Source organism: Pan paniscus, chromosome 12 (genome assembly GCF_029289425.2).
Source record: "Pan paniscus chromosome 12, NHGRI_mPanPan1-v2.0_pri, whole genome shotgun sequence".
In the NCBI taxonomy this organism is placed as follows: domain Eukaryota; kingdom Metazoa; phylum Chordata; class Mammalia; order Primates; family Hominidae; genus Pan; species Pan paniscus.
Window position 1 is genome coordinate 58,002,254 of NC_073261.2, and position 17,264 is coordinate 58,019,517.

The 17,264-nt window shown below is 41.7% G+C and overlaps 1 protein-coding gene across 1 annotated transcript in view; it reads right to left on the reverse strand.

Annotated features, from left to right (window-relative positions):
- Positions 1-7,832: 7,832 nt before the first annotated feature.
- PLEK (pleckstrin) overlaps positions 7,833-17,264 on the reverse strand; it is a 32,382-nt gene continuing 22,950 nt past the window's right edge. The window contains exons 6-9 of the mRNA XM_003830916.4: positions 16,826-16,930; positions 12,058-12,141; positions 11,126-11,195; positions 7,833-9,603 (exon numbers count right to left, since the gene is read on the reverse strand). Of these exons, the coding sequence (XP_003830964.1) occupies positions 9,467-9,603; positions 11,126-11,195; positions 12,058-12,141; positions 16,826-16,930 (396 nt within the window). The 3' untranslated portion in view covers positions 7,833-9,466. The remainder of the gene's footprint in view (positions 9,604-11,125; positions 11,196-12,057; positions 12,142-16,825; positions 16,931-17,264) is intronic.

A 17,264-nucleotide genomic window follows, 5' to 3' on the forward strand; every position in this document is an offset into this window, starting at 1 on the left:
CAAATGGCTACCCAGTTTTATACTTGAAACCCACGGACCTGGTGGCATAGGCACTCGAGGGAATCTCCTGGTCTGCGGGTTGCAAAGACTGTTGGAAAAGCATAGTATCTGGCAGGAGTGCACCGTCCCTCACGGCACAGTCTCTCACGGCTTACCTTTGTTAGGGGAGGGAGTTCCCCAACCCCTTGCGCTTCCCAGGTGAGGCCACACCCCACCCTGCTTCGGCTTGCCTTCTGTGGGCTGCACCCACTGTCTAACCAGTCCCAGTGAGATGAGCAGAATACCTCAGTGGAAATGCAGAAATCACCTGCCTTCTGCGTTGATCTCTCTGTGAGCTGCAGACGGAAGCTGCTCCTATTCGGCCATCTTGCCAGTCACTTCTAGTACTATATTTTCAGCCATCTGTAAGATTCTCACCTTACATTCCTACTTCTGTTTTTCCCAAAGGATGTTAAATTTTTCAGATTGAAGTCTTTATTTTTCTGACTTATTATCAGTCACATGATGCAAAAGACATTTTCCTCTTTTACATAAACTTTCTTAATTCCTCCACAATTGATTATTTTATGATTTGTTTTTCCCCTGCTTTAAACTGGAATCCTGAGTAAATGCTAACCATCCTTTCTTTTCAGCTTTAAGTCTTCTTCTAATGCATTTGACAGTTTGTATATGGCTTCCTTCACATCACTGGGGATAAAGTCTGTCACTCTGGGGTTCAGACCCATGTGGATTATCCTAGTACTATGTCTGGGAGGGCCTAAGCTTGATTTCTCAGCCAAAGAGGTTCAGACAAAAACATCTATACCTATCCTTTAAATATCCACTTTGACAAGTGACACTTTCATTCTACCAGGAAGAATCAATTGCCCATGTTAGGAAGCCTTAATGATTTTTTGATTACTCATCAGGCTACTGTGTACAGATATGCAAATTGTGTAATGCAAGCCCCAAGGGACAACAGTTACCTAGGTTACAATGTGAATAGTGCCCTCTGGACTTACACAGTGGTGTACATTCTGCTCAACCATACATGGCAGCCGTTCAGTAGGAAACTTCTTTTCCCCTAATGTAAGTAGTTTTTATATCTTTATTGGATTTTTTTTTTGCCTAACCGTTGTAATCAAGATCTTGTAAATTAAAAATCAGTGATGCAGACTGTCCATAAATCTTCCTATTTCTTAAGCCTACTTTCTTAAGAAAGTAAAGATATGCTTTTCCTATATTTTTATTATCCCTTAGAAATGATTTTGTTTTAAAAAGCGGGGATTTCTGGCAAGATGGCTGAATAGGAACAGCTCCGGTCTGCAGCTCCCAGCGAGATCAACACAGAAGACTAGTGATTCCTATATTTCCAACTAAGGTAACTTGTTCATCTCATTGGGACTGGTTGGACAGTGGGTGCAGCCCATGGAGGGTGAGCTGAAGCTGGGTGGGGCATCGCCTTACCCAGGAAATGCAAGGAGTTGGGAGATTTCTCTTTCCTAGCCAAGGGAAGCCATGAGAGATTGTACTGGGAGGAATGATACACTCCTGCCCAGATACTGCACTTTTCCCAAGGTCTTCACAACTGAAGATTGAACAGGAGATTCCCTCCAGTGCCTGGCTCTGTGGGTCCCATGCCCATGGAGCCAGCAAGCTAAGATCCATTGGCTTGAAATTCTCGCTGCTAGCGCAGCAGTCTGAGACCAACCTAGGAAGCTGGAGCTTGGCAGGGAGAGGGATGTCGGCCATTGCTGAGGCTTGAGTAGGTGGTTTTATGCTCACAGTGTAAACAAAGCCTCTGGGAAGTTTGAACTGGGTGGAGTTCACCACAGCTCAGCAAGGCTGACTGCCTCTCTAGGTTCCACCTCTGTGGGCAGCACATCTCTGAGCAAAAGCCAGAGGCCCCAGTCAGGGACTTACAGATAAAACCCCCATCTCCCTGGGACAGAGCAGCTGAGGGAAGGGGCAGCTGTGGGCACTGCTTCAGCAGACCTAAACGTCCCTGCCTGACAGCTCTGAAGAGAGCAGTTGTTCTCCCAGCACAGCATTTGAGCTCTGATAACAGGCAGACTGCCTCTTCAAGTGGATCCCTGACACTCATGTAGCCTGACTGGGAGACACCTTCCACAGGGGCCAACAGACACCTCATACAGGAGAGCTCTGGCTGGCATCTGGTGGGTGCTCCTCTGGGACAGACTTCCAGAGGAAGGATCAGACAGCAATATTTGCAGTTCTGCAGCTTCCGCTGGTGGTACTCAGGCAAAAAAGGTCAGGAGTGGACCTCCAGCAAACTCCAACGGACCTGCAGCTGAGAGGCCTGACTGTTAGAAGGAAAACTAACAAACAGAAAGGAATAGCATCAACATCAACAAAAAGGACATCCACACCATCCGTAGGTCACCATCAAAAACCAAAGGTAGATAAAACCACAAAGATGGGGAGAAACAAGCACAGAAAGGTGAAAATTCCAAAAACCAGAATGTCTCTTCTCCTCCAAAGGATCACAAATCCTCTCCAGCAAGGGAAAAAAATTGGATGCATAATGAGTTTGACGAATTGACAGAAGTGGGCTTCACAAGGTGGATAATAACAAACTCATCTGAGCTACAGGAGCATGTTCTAACCTAATGCAAGGAAGCTAATAACCTTGAAAAAAGGTTAGACAAATTGCTAACTAGAATAACCAGTTTAGAGAAGAACACAAATGAACTGATAAGGCTGAAAAACACAGCACAAGAACTTTGTGATGCATACACAAATATCAATAGCTGAATCAATCAAGAGGAAGAAAGGATATCAGTGATTGAAAACCAACTTAATGAAATAAAGTGAGAAGACAAAATTAGAGAAGAAAGAGTGAAAAAGAATGAACAAAGCCTCCAAGAAATATGGGACTACGTGAAAAGACCAAATCAACGTTTGATTGGTGTACCTGAAACTGATGGGGAAAATGGAACCAAGTTGGAAAAACATTCTTCAGGATATTATTCAGGAGAACTTCCCTAACCTAGCAAGGCAGCCCAACATTCAAATTCAGGAAATACAGAGAACACCACAAAGATATTCCTTGAGAAGAGCAACCCCAAGAAACATAATCATCAGATTCACAAAGGTTGAAATGAAGGAAAAAATGTTAAGGGCAGCCAGAGAGAAAGGTCGGGTTATCCACAAGGGGAGGCCCATCAGACTAACAGCTGATCTCTCTGCAGAAACCCTGCAAGCCAGAAGAGAGTGGGGGCCAATATTCAACATTCTTAAAGAAAAGAATTTTCAACCCAGAATTTCATGTCCAGCCAAACTAAGTTTCATAAGAGAAGAAGAAATAAAATCCTTTACAGACAAGCAAATGCTGAGAGATTTTGTCACCACCAGGTTTGCCTTACATGAGCTCCTGAAGGAAGCACTAAACATGGAAAGGAACAACTGGTACCAGCCACTGCAAAAACATGCCAAATTGTAAAGACCATCAATGCTATGAAGAAACTGCATAACTAACAGGAAAATAATCAGCTAGCATCATAATGACAGGATCAAATTCACACATAACAATATTAACCTTAAATGTAAATGGACTAAATGCTCCCAATTAAAAGACACAGACTGGCAAATTGGATAAAGAGTCAAGACCCATCAATGTGCTGTATTCAGGAGACCCATCTCACCTGCAAAGACACACATAGGCTCCAAAGAAAGAGATGCAGGAAGATTTACCAAGCAAATGGAAAGAAAAAAAAAAAGCAGAGGTTGCAATCCTAGTCTCTAATAAAACAGACTTTAAACCAACAAAGATCAAAAGAGAAAAAGAAGGTCATCATATAATGGTAAAGGGATCAATGCAACAAGAAGAGCTAACTATCCTAAATATATATGCACCCAATACAGGAGCACCCAGATTCATAAAGCAAGTTCTTAGAGACCTACAAAGAGACTTAGACTCCCACACAATAATGGTGGGAGACCTTAATACCCCATTGTCAGTATTAGACAGATCAATGAGACAGAAAATTACTAAGGCTATCCAGGACTTGAACTCAGCTTTGGACCAAGCAGACCTAATAGACATCTACAGAACTCTCCACCCCAAATTAGCAGAATATACGTTCTTCTCAGCACCACATCACACTTATTCTAAAATTGACCACATAATTGAAGTAAAACACTCCTCAGCAAATGCAAAAGAATGGAAATGATAACAAACAGTTGCTCAGACCACAGTGCAATCAAATTAGAACTCAGGATTAAGAAACTCACTCAAAACCACACAACTACATGGAAACTGAGCAATCTGCTCCTGAATGACTACTGGGTAAAAAACAAAATGAAGGCAAAAATAAATAAGTTATTTGAAACCAATGAGAACAAAGTCACAATGTATCAACATCTCTGGGACACAGCTAAAGCAGTGTTTAGAGGAAAATTGATAGCACTAAATGCCCACAAGAGAAATCAGGAAAGATCTAAAATTGACACCCTAACATCACAATTAAAAGAACTAGAGAAGCAACAACAAACAAATTTAAAAGCTAGCAGAAGGCAAAAAATAACTAAGATCAGAGCAGAACTGAAGGAGATAGAGACACAAAGGACCCTTCAAAAAATCAGTGAATCCAGGACCTGATTTTTTGAAAAGATCAACAAAATAGATAGACCACTAGCCAGACTAATAAAGAAGAAAAGAGAGAGAATCAAATAGACGCAATAAAAATGGTAAAGGGGATATCACCACTGATCCCACAGAAATACAAACTACAATCAGAGAATACTATACACACCTCTATGCAAATAAACTAGAAAATCTAGAAGAAATGGATAAATTCCTGGACAAATACACCCTCCCAAGACTAAACCAGGAAGAGGTCAAATCTCTGAATAGACCAATAACAGGTTGTGTAATTGAGGCAATAACTAATAGCCTACCAACCAAAAAAAGTCTAGGACCAGATGGATTCACAGCCGAATTCTACCAGAAGTACAAAGAGGAGCTGGTACCATTCCTTCTGAAACTATTCCAATCAATAGAAAAAGAGGGAATCCTCCTTAACTCATTTCACGAGGCCAGCATCATCCTGATACCAAAACCTGGCAGAGACACCCACAAAAAACGAAAATTTTAGGCCAATGTTCCTGATGAACATCAATTCGAAAATCCTCAAAAAAAATACTGGCAAACTGAATCCAGCAGCACATCAAAAAGCTTATCCAACACGATCAGGTTGGCTTCATCCCTGAGATGCAAGGCTGGTTCAATATACGCAAATCAATTAACATAATCCATCACATAAACAGAACCAATGACAAAAACCACATAATTATCTCAATAGATGCAGAAAAGGCTTTTGATAAAATTCAACAGCCTTCATGCTAAAAACCCTCAATAAACTAGGTATTGAAGGAACACATCTCAAAATAACAAGAGCTATTTGTGACAAACTCACAGCCAGTATCTTACTGAATGGACAAAAGCTGGAAGATTTCCCTTTGAAAACCAGCAAAGACAAGAATGCCCTCTCTCACCACTCTGATTCAACATAGCGTTGGAAGATCTGGCCAGGGCAATCGGGCAAGAGAAAGAAATAAAGGGTATTCAAATAGGAAGAGAGGAAGTCAAATTGTCTCTGTTAGCAGATGACATGATTGTATATTTAGAAAACCCCATAGTCTCAGCCCAAAATCTCCTTAAGCTGATAAGCAACTTCAGCAAAGTCTCAGGATACAAAATCAATGTGCAAATGTCACAAGCATTCCTATACACCAATGACAGACAAACGGAGAGTCAAATCACGAGTGAACTCCCATTCACAAAGTCTACAAAGTGAATGAAACACCTAGGAATACAACTTACAAGGGATGTAAAGGACCTCTTCAAGGAGAACTACAAACCCCTGCTCAAGGAAATAACAGAGGACACAAACAAATGGAAGAACATTCCATGCTCATGGATAGGAAGAACTGATATCATGAAAATGGCCATACTGCCCAAAGTAATTTATAGATTCAATGCTATCCCCATCAAGCTACCACCGACTTTCTTCACAGAATTGGAAAAACTACTTTAAATTTCATATGGAACCAAAAAAGAGCCTGCATAGCCAAGACAATCCTAAGCAAAAAGAACAAAGCTGGAGGCATCACACTACCTGACTTCAAACTATGCTACAAGGCTACAGTAACCAAAACAGCATGGTACTGTTACTGAAGCAGGTATATAGACCAACGGAACAGAATAGAGGCCTCAGAAATAATGCCACACATCTACAACCATCTGATCTTTGACAAACCTGACAAAAACAAGCAATGGGGAAAGGATTCCCTATTTTATAAATGGTGCTGGGCAAACTGACTAGCCATAGGCAAAAAGCTGAAACTGGATCCCTTCCTTACATCTTATACAAAAATTAACTCAAGATGGATTAAACACTTAAACGTAAGACATAAAACCATAGAAACCCTAGAAGAAAACCTAGGCAATACCATTCAGGACATAGGCATGGGCTAAGACTTCATGACTAAAACACCAAAAGCAATGGCAACAGAAGCCAAAATAGACAAATGGGATCTAATTAAACTAAGGAGCTTCTGCACAGCAAAAGAAACTATCATCAGAGTGAACAGGCAACCTACAGATGGGGAGAAAATTTTTGCAATCTATCTATCTGACAAAGGGCTAATATCCAAAATCTACAAAGAACATAAACAAATTTACAAGAAAAAAACCAACAACCCCATCAAAAAATGGGTGAAGGATATGAACAGACACTTCTCAAAAGAAGACATTTATGCAGCCAACAAACTTATGAAAAAATGCGCATCATCACTGGTTATTAGAGAAACACAAATCAAAACCACAATTTGATACCATCTCACCCCAGTTAGAATGTTGATCATTAAAAAGTCAGGAAACAACAGATGCTGGAGAGGATGTGGAGAAATAGGAATGCTTTTACACTGTTGGTGGGAGTGTAAATTAGTTCAACCACTGTGGAAGACAGTGTGGCGATTCCTCATGGATGTAGAACTAGAAATACCATTTGACAAAGCAATCTTATGACTGGGTATATACCCAAGGAATTATAAATAATTATACTATAAAGACACATGCACACATATGTTTATTGCAGCACTCTTCACAATAGCAAAGTGTTGGAACCAACCCAAATCCCCATCAATCATAGACTGGATAAAGAAAATGTGGCACATACACACCATAGAATACTATGCAGCCATAAAAAAGGATGAGTTCATGTCCTTTGCAGGAACATGGATTAAGCTGCAAACCATCCTTCTCAGCAAACTAACACAAGAAGAGAAAACCAAACGCCTCATGTTCTCACTCATAAGTGGGAGTTAAACAATGAGCACACATGGACACGGGGAGGAGAAAATCACACACTGGAGCCCGTTAGGGGGTGGCGGACTGGGGGAGGGATAGCATCAGGAGAAATACCTAATGTAAATGACAAGTTGATGGGTGCAGCAAACCAACAATTCACATGTGTACCTATGTAACAAACCTGCATGTTGTGCACATGTACCCCAGAACTTAACATATAATAATTTTTAAAAATCATAAAGCTATTGAGATGATGAAAAATAAAAGATAGTGTTACCCTTAGTAAATAAAACTGAGTTGTAAGAAAGGAGAGTTATTTGTTTGTTTGTTTGTTTGTTTTGTTTTTTTTTTAGTAGAGACAGTGTTTCACCATGTTGGCCAGGCTGATCTCGAACTCCTGACCTCAAGTGATCCACCCGCCTTGGCCTCTCAAATATTGGGATTACAGGCATGAGCCACCGTGCCCGGCCAGAGGGGAGAGTTATCAATAGGAGGCAAAACAGAGTCATCACACCAAAAATGCATTAAACAGAGTCATATATTTATTTCAAAACATTAAGTTGACTTCCCGTTAATAAATACTTTAACACTGAGTGTAGAAAAACTTGTGCATATTCTATAAAGATAATTTATTAAAGAATCAGAGAAAAAGACAGTTCTTTACCTCTAGGCTATTGATAAAACCATCTGGGAGTGGGAACAGCCTCAGGAATGTTACAGGGGAATTGAGGGAGGGCAAGAGAGGATTTGATAAAATGAGGAAAAATGTTCTACTCTCCTTTCTTTCCTGGAGCCTTAAAATTAAAAATCTGGAATTGAAAAATATACTTTCACACACATATCTGCTTCAATGGGTGCTGTCTTTCTCAATTTTGGAGAAGAATCACTAGTTAGTGGTCAGGGTCAAAAATTGCAAATAAGTTCCCAATTTTAGTCTAGGTTAGATCACTCTGGTTAATCATAGGGCCATGATGCCCTCAGAACTCAAGCAGGAGCTGCTGCTACTTGTGCTTAAAGCTGAGGCACGAACGCAATATCATTTACTGGAGAACTGAAGATGCTGCGCAATGCTAACAGCCCCTCTCAGAAGTTCTGTGTGGCTGTGAGTCCTTACAGTGCAGTTGTTGTATTAACCCATCATCCAATGAGCTGGCCAGTAGTTCAGCCCCTCCACTTGCTGCAGCTGCCGGGAGACACATTCACCAGGCAGTTGTCCAGGCCTCTCACCCATGGGGGGAACACATCTGGCCACTTTTTTTTTTCTGTAAACCTCAAATGAAACAGAATCTCACAGATGTGGGGTCCCCCTCCTAATTGTAATAAACGTTAGAGAAATGCTCCAGAAAGGAACAAAGGGAGACCCTCTCAGATCAGCCTCAAACCAGAGTGGAATAGGGCTCCTCTGGGCGGTTTAAGGGCACAGAAAGGACCCTCAGCTACTCCTGGCCTCCCCGGGTCTCTTTCCCAGAAGACACAACTTTCCAGGCTGCCAAAAGTAATAGAAGTCAAAAGCTTCAAAACCACCACTGCTCTCGGGAAGTTTTTGAGTAGGATGAGGAAGAAAGAAGAGAGCCCTCCTTCATTTTGTTACACGATCTCAAGGCCAAGAGCAAGTAGAAGATGTCTAAAGAGAACAAAAGAGGTTTCTTCCTGGTACTGTACTACAGATCAGCAACAGTTTCACAGGGAGGCGTTGGCTCAGGTTTTGGTACATTTGAAGATAACTGAAGGCCAAGACTTAGCCAAGGAAGGACACCAGCAGAACAACTAGATACACTATCACTACTGCGAGTGTTAGAATCATGGGGCAGATTTTTTTTTTTAAGCTGGGGGGACCTCAGGAATCTACTAGTTGAATTTCTTCATTTTCCAGAAGAGGCCCTGAGGCCTGGAGAGGGCAAGCAGCCTACTGAGGCTGCACAGCTTGTTATATCTGCTTGGGGGTCATGGATAGGGGCAGAGGGGCTGCAGTGAGCAATACAATGCAGGGGAACCTTGCACACCACATGGTGAGTTACATTCAGACCCCCCTGCAAATGAAAACTTCCCACCCCTGGGCTGTTTCCCGTTGATTTGTCACAGAAGTGGACAGGTCCTGGACTGAGCTTGTCCATGGGCTTCCCTCAGGAGGGGAGGAGGAATGCAGGAGTGTCTTTACTTCCCAGTTCGGGAGGCCATCTGGATGGCTTTGATCCACTCTGTGCGCTCCTTGGGGGTGGCTGCTTGCAAGAAATAGTGCACTTCATCTGCTGTGATGATCTCAAAAAGGTTCTCTTCCTCACTCTTCCTGCCTGGGGAAAGAGAAGGCAAATGGCAGCACGCACAGGCATCAGAAAGACCACTTGGTCCACCCTCCTCTGCAAGCCATGAAATCTCTGTTTTCTTCATGTTCTAAGGAAATTGACTATGTGGCTTTCAAACATACAAACAAGGTATGATTATAGAATAATTCATTGCACAGTTATATACATAGTATTGATAGAGTAGATATATAGTATGACTGTATGTATATATTTTTTTAAGAAATAGGTAAAACACTTAAGGAGAAACATTTTCTTTCATAGTTTACAGGCAAACTAAATTTCTCACCTTTGTATAGCAACAGCGTTTAATGAGTAACCTCTAATAGTTTCTAATGGGTACCTTCCCTCTGCTCATAATATAAATCAAGGGTTGCTCCTGATATCTACCTATCTATCTGTCTTTCTGTTAATATAGATTTGTATTTATAATATATATTTATATATTTATATTTATAATACAGATGTGTGTGTGTATATATATATGTTTATATACATACACAAAGCCAGACCTACCAACAGTACCACAAGTTATAGCCTAAACTGTTTTTCATCAAGCGCTAAGTCAGAGTTCTGCTGAAGACTAAAAGGCAATAACCTGGCCAATACTGTGACAAGACTTAAAACATCACAAATCAAATAAAGAACCAGCATGCTCCCTGCCCTAAAACCAAAGTATAATTCTAGGTGGTGGGAGTGGAGGTGGGCAAATTCAGGCACAGTAAAACTCTAGGCATTTGCAGTTATGATGTTTTCCTGTCAGCCTTTATCATACTACAAACCAAAATGTCAGGACAAAACCAGGGTTTGGGATGTCAAAACCACATCATCCCAGAGATACAATTTGTCCTCAGCACCTGAGAAGTCAAACTACACCCACGTGGTTATTCCATGCACCAAATCATAGCCTTGTGGTCTGGGGTCCTCTAGTGCAACCCCCTCACTGCTCTTCTTCTAAGCCATTGTGAAGTGATGGAGTTTTCCCAGCATTGCTCAGGGACTTGCTTGAGGCATCCACAAAGCCATCCAACTCCCCAAGGCCTGGAGAGCCTGGACAGCAGTTGGGAGACAAAAAATAACTCTGGTTTCTCCAAGGTTTTCAGACAGTAAATTCATTCCTGCTTTTTTTTTTTTTTTTTTTTTTTTTTTTTTTTTGAGACAGAGTATTGCTCTGTCACCCAGGCTGGAGTGCAGTAGCACAATCTCAGCTCACTGCAACTTGCCAAGCTCAAACAATTCACAGGCATGTGCCACCATGCCCAGCTAATTTTTGTATTTTTAGTAGAGATGGGGTTTCACCACGTTAGCCAGGCTGTTCTCGAAATCCTGATCACAAGTGATCTGCCCTCCTCGGCCTCCCAAAGTGCCGGGATTACAGGTGGGAGCCACCATGCCTGGCCCATTCCTGCTTATCCTGATTAATTGATTGATTGATTAATGTTGGCCCAGGATGTCCAGGTGTGGGAGGGGAGTCTGAGCAGACACACCTCTCTCACACAGAAATTCATCTTACCATTTGAGTTGCTCTCCACTGAAGTCACCACACAGCCTCTCAAGTGAATTGCTCCCAGGGGATCTTCTGCCTGAAGAAGAAAGGAGTTGTTCATTATGTTTCCAAAATGCAGAGTATAGATAGACCTCATCCTCTTGGTGAAAAAGCCAGACTCACTCTAATATAGATCAGGGCCCCCCAAAATAAGTAAGAGCAGAAGGAGATTAAAGAAAAACTGCTGACAGATCTAAGGTCCTTCCAGATCCTCCACACCCTGCTTCAGTGGGGCCAGGAGGCTCAATGAGAAAATGCAAGACGATCTGGACTTCAATCTGGAGAAAAGTGACAGGAGAGGTGGAGACACTGAGGTCACTGTATCCCACTAAAAAAGAGCTACATGTTTCCAGAGTTCTTTGGTCCCATGCACCTGATGCAGCAATATAACCACCCAGGGGAAGTCAAATAGCCCAGTGCTGCAAGCAGAGGGTGAGCACCCTACCCAGAGTTGTCTTCATGCTTTAAAAGTGGTTCATTTTATGGTGGAAAAAGTCCTCTTCGACAATCAACAGCCCAAATTGCTGGACTTAAACAATACCCTCATCCAAGTTGACCTGGATGAGGAATTATCACCTTTATGCATATTAAACCATGGACTGATTTAATTCCCCTGAAAATATCAGATTGGGGAAAAAATATGTTGAGTTGACCAAATAAATTATAATATAGTGATATTTTGTTCCATCCCTAAGCTTATACTGACCTCAGAGGCCCAAGATCTCAGACCTTTGCATTGAAAGGGGATAGAAAAAGGTAGAGGAGAATGGGAGAAAAAAAAGTGGGCCAGTAAAGAGAAAAAGGGGATATCAACAGAGTAGAGAGGGGAATAGGAAGCCCAGATTATAAATGCAGTGGATTTATTTATTTGAATGGATTTATGAACCACAGGACCTTACCCCAGCAGGGTCATAGTAGTGCAGGTAGGCAGGGTCTTCTCTCAAGATGAACTTCCTCACTTTCCAGTTTTTCCTCCTATGCCCCTGTATCCAGGATCAACATTAAAAGAAGGGATGGTGAATTCCCAGCATCACTCTGTACAAACAATACCTACAGAATAATTATTTGCTGAATTGAGAAAAGAAAGAGAAAATGAAATACTAACTCCAGGATAACAATATCCCGGCCTAGGTCTTTGTCAGGGAGATAGTGCTACAGCCAATAAATAATATGGATGTTATTAGATCAAAGAGGTGGATTAAATTATTTCTAATTATTGTCTTCCAGTTTTAGTATGATATAAGGCAGTACTAGGTACAATGTGCTGTGTTAGGTAATGTAGGGGGAATAAAGAGGTTTAAGATGACCTGATCTTTAAAGAGTTTATGACCTATGTTGAAATATAAAGTAGCAAATGCCCAAATCAAATAATTGGTATAGATAATGGATTCCAAAGGCATTAAGTAGGGAATATGTAATTGTGGGCTTTGGATATCAAAGAAAGCCTCATAAAGACCTGCACTTATCCATGTGGGACACAGGATTTAGATGGGCAAGACAAAGGTGGGTAGGAGGACAACTGACAACACAAGAGCAGAAGTGGGAATGCAGGAGACATACTCAGGTGTTGATGAATAAGACCAGTCTGGCTAGAATGTAGGGCTCATGAAGAGTAGCAGAGGCAAGGTGGGAAAAGTGGACAGAGATTTAGTGGAAATAAAAGGCAGGGTTTGTTGTTGATGGCTTTTGAGTAGGAAGTGAAAGAATTACAATTACATTTTAAGAAGATTAATATGGTGACAAAGTGCAGGATGGACCAGCTGGCTAGATTAAAGGAAAGCCCAGGAAAAGATGATAAGTAAAAAAGAATTCATTAGGGAAGGATCACAACAATCCAGGCATAAAATCATTAGGAACTAAACCTTAGGTAGCTGCAGTAGGAATGGAAATGCCTGTTGCTGTAAGAGACATGACGAAGAAGGAAGAAGAAGAGGCGGAAGAGGAGGAGGAAGAGAAAGAAGAAGAAGAAGAAGGAGGAGGAGGAGAAAAGGGGGAGGAAGGTAGGAGGAAGGAAAGAGGAAGGAAGAAAGAAAGAAGAAGAAGAAAGAAGGTGACGACTTGGCCTTTCCCAACAGAATTAAACACTGACATTGTCTAGACTGAGTTTTAAGGGCAGGATTTGTGTCTTGCTTATCTTTGTTCCCCAGGGCCACAGTGCCTGGCATATAGCAGCTGCTTCATACCTGTTTGTACTTGCCGTGAGTTACCAAGTTATTTCCATTAGTGTGTAGCAGATTTTAAACTGTCATGGTAAACCTGACTCTATGATTTCCCACAGGAAATTCAAATGACTTAACTCCAGAAGCCAAAAATAGTATTATATTAAAAGATATGGAGTTTCTATCTTGCCAATACAAGAAATATTATTTGTGATTTCTAAAGCGCCACATATTGGCAAGCATGTATACAAATTTTCCAACATTTTTCATTTTACTTGTGCTGAAAGCAATAAAACATGTGTGGTCTTAGCAAACAGTGCCTCCTTCATAAATCCAGAGGTGCTTCAAGGAAGCTTTCAGAAATGGGCCTAAGTTTTTTGGCAAAACATTTGGTGAAGGAACTCATTTCCAAAGAACTTTCTACTTCCTGAAGGATGGAGCTGGAACCCCTGCAGAGTCATATGCAAGGACAGAAAATATTCATACCTGCTATATCATGTCCAAAATGGCTTTTGCAAAGCATAGACTTCCAAAAGTGTACATTGCTGCTCTTTGCCTTAACTAATGTTGCCCTTCAGAATAACGACACTAAAGTTGCCACCCCATACCATTTCCTCTTCACTGACAGACACACATGTCATGCTGTATTATGCAATTGCTGGACAATCACCAACTTATTATGAGCCAACGGAAGAGGAAGGTAACAGGAGGATGTGAAATCAGCCAACCACCATATTCCCTTTAAGCCCTCACTGACATCACAATGTGACGTGTTGAAGAGTTGGAAGTTAGCAGGTACATTTCTGGTCATCTTTCACTTAATGAGCATTTTCTAAGGAGTATTAAGAAATGCATGTATGCCTCAGGTTTCCAAGAATTGTTACTGAACTGTCAAAGCCATCTACTTATATTTGACTTAATTAGCTCCCCAAGTGTTCGTTGCCTATGATAAATCAAGAAGAATGCTGAACTCTGCAGCAGATATAAGAGAAGCATATATAACACATTGTTCCTCTCCCTCAAGGAATCTAAATGTGGTTGAGAATTAAGCAAGCAGATGCTTTATTCATTGTCATAACAGAAACAATTATGTAAAAAGGGATTATATTGAATATAATCTAAGATCATTCATCCTCAAACTTGCTGCCAAGTAGGATTATTTATCCTGGGATGAGAAAATAATGGGGCAGGGATAATGGCCTCCAGTTAGCCACAGCTACTTCCCATCTGTGAGGTGTGGAGCACAGGTATCCTTCATTATAACAAGCCTTCTATGAAGTTAATCCTGGCTAACTCCCAGCAGTAAACACAAGGGAGGCTTACTTTTGGAATTTTAAGAAAAAGTTTTTAAAATTCTGAAAATCCCTTGGATGATTTTGATGTAAACTATGGTTACTAACCACTGAGCTAAGAGATTAGAAACATTAAGGGGAAGTGTCAATTCAAATCGGAGAGGTTTTTGCTCCCCAACCTCTGAAAAAAAATTCAAAGGAAAGAATATTGTAAAAGAACAAAATTCCTGAATGCACGTAGATTTCTGTTTTCTTCACATAAAAAGGAAGCTTCTAAGAAAGACTATTTAACTTGTATACTGATAATAGAATAAATTAGCTTTTAAGAAAAAGGCTGGCTCAGTGGTTCTCAGCTTTGGCTGCACATCAGAATCACTTGGGAGCTGTAAAAATCCAGAGGCTCTGATTTAATTGGCCTGGCATGCAGTTTTAACAGTTCCCTGGGAGATTCAAATGTGCACCAACCGAGCTAGCTAAGGCTAAATTGTACCTATCAAAGGCCAGACAAAGGAAGGCAAAGGAAAACACATAAGTTCAATCCTTGTCCCTATTGTCTTCAAAATACATCCAGACACTCATTACCCACACACAATTTTTGACCATCCCAGGTCTCCTACTGGGCTGCTTCACTGAGATGTGGCTCCAGTCCAGTCCCAACTTTATCTACTCTTTGTTAGCCTTCATCCTTGGCTTTCCAAGAGCCCCATTCTAGATTAGGGTTTGCCCAATCAACGAAATAACTGATAACAATATAGAATTATGGAAGAAATCAACAAAATAAAGAAATTTCCTCCCAAGTTACTCTTCTTGTCTTAACAGCCACATTCCAGCACCTGCAATCAAAGAGCCAGGAACATAGGAATATTTGGCAAAACCAACGAGAAAGCAGCAGCGGGCAAACTGTCCGTAGGCAACTGCCTGAGCCTTCCCGGCATAAGGCTGGCCCTGCCCCATGCCTTTCTTTTAATCTAGCCAGCTGGTCACCCTGTCGTAAAAAAATACTATAATAGTCCATGAATTCTTTATAAATCCTTGCCATATATTTCTTAGGACACTGTTCTCTTAAAACCTGATATGAAGGTAATTTTTCCATTCGAATGTCCCACTTCCCCCAGTGAAACTCAAAATCCATACCTATACCTCCTTTCAGCTAGCCCAGCCCAGAGTCCCTCTTTATAAATGTAAATATGGGCTCTTCTCTGGTTCTTCCCTCCTTGCCCATTCCATTAATCACTAAGATGGACATTCAGGGTCCTAACATGAAATAAATCAAATCCCCCAGTCCCGTGGAGCCTATAGACAGTACATGGAAATCTCCTGATGGCAACAGATTCTCTCCATTATATACTCAGCAGCACTTTTAAGGCAGCTCACAGTGCAGCCAGGAAGGCAAGACCTTGGTCCTGCAAAGCAGCCTTGGCCTCTAAGATGCCTTGTGCAAGTATCAACTAGCTTCCCCCTGAATATTCTCATGTCTTCCTGCGACTTCCTCCACCAGGTACTGGTCCTGGCTTCCTCAGTCATCTTGGCCCCTGCCCATCTCTTACCTCTTGGCATCATATGCCTTGGCACCTGGTAACCGGCTAGAGCTCCTCAGCACTCTCCAGCCCTTGCCTCCAAGACTGACGGTGGCCTGTACCTGTGTACACCTGGACATCCCCCCAGGACTCTGTCCATGCCCTCAATCTGCATTTGACTTTTGCCTGCTGTTCCTGTGAACTGGCCTCTGCATGCCCAGGTTTTGGTCTTGTCATGCCCTAAGCACAGACTGAGAATGACTCTTCTTTGCTCTCAGTGGTGTACTCTGTTCCTCTTCTGAGTGTAGCCTGTTCCTGTTTTCCTGGTTGCTTTGAAGGGAGGAGGGACAGGTAAAATGGAAGTACTTTTACCATGAGACAGCTTTGTCTTTTGGATGGCATCTCTTAGACAATTTACCTCCTCCGGCCATATTTTTCTTGAAACACCTTTTTTTCCCTATGATATTGATAAAAGAGGCATTTTCCTACTTTTAGGGACATATTCTGCCCTGTCAAACTCAATCTTCCTGATCTAAAGCCACTTTGATATCTAAAGAGCTACTCATCTATCTTTCACTCTGTGGGTTTCATTTTCTGCTTGACTATTAACCAAACAAACCAAAAGTCACTGGGTAACTTAGAAACAAACAGGACCTTGTAAAGGGAAAAGGCTAGATGGGAGCAGTGGTGGCCACTCACCTGCTTCAGTAAACATCCCTGCTTGATAATGACCCCTCTGAATTCTTCTTTCAGAATCACATCATCATCACTGGAATTCTCTTCACAGAAGAACCCACTGTCTGGCTGTTGGAAAATCAAACAGCAAGCTAACGTCACCAGTCTTAGGCACATTGCAACTTGTGCCATCTCCATTTCCCCCTCCCCTCCAGCCATGAGGGCAGCCTCCTCATTTTTCCTCCATTCCTGTGTACATCCCAATCTGAACTTCAAAGGTCCTTGATGAGCGAGTTTCTCCTCCTCCTTTTACTTGCTTCCGGGGCTGTTCCTTTCTTGTCTCCACTCAGGTGTGATCTTGTAAATATCCTTTTATTCTGGAGGGTCTCCCAAGCTGTATCCTAACTTTAGCTCCATCTTCCTAACCAGGCACATGTCTGCCTTCAAAGCCTTCCTTCTCTTG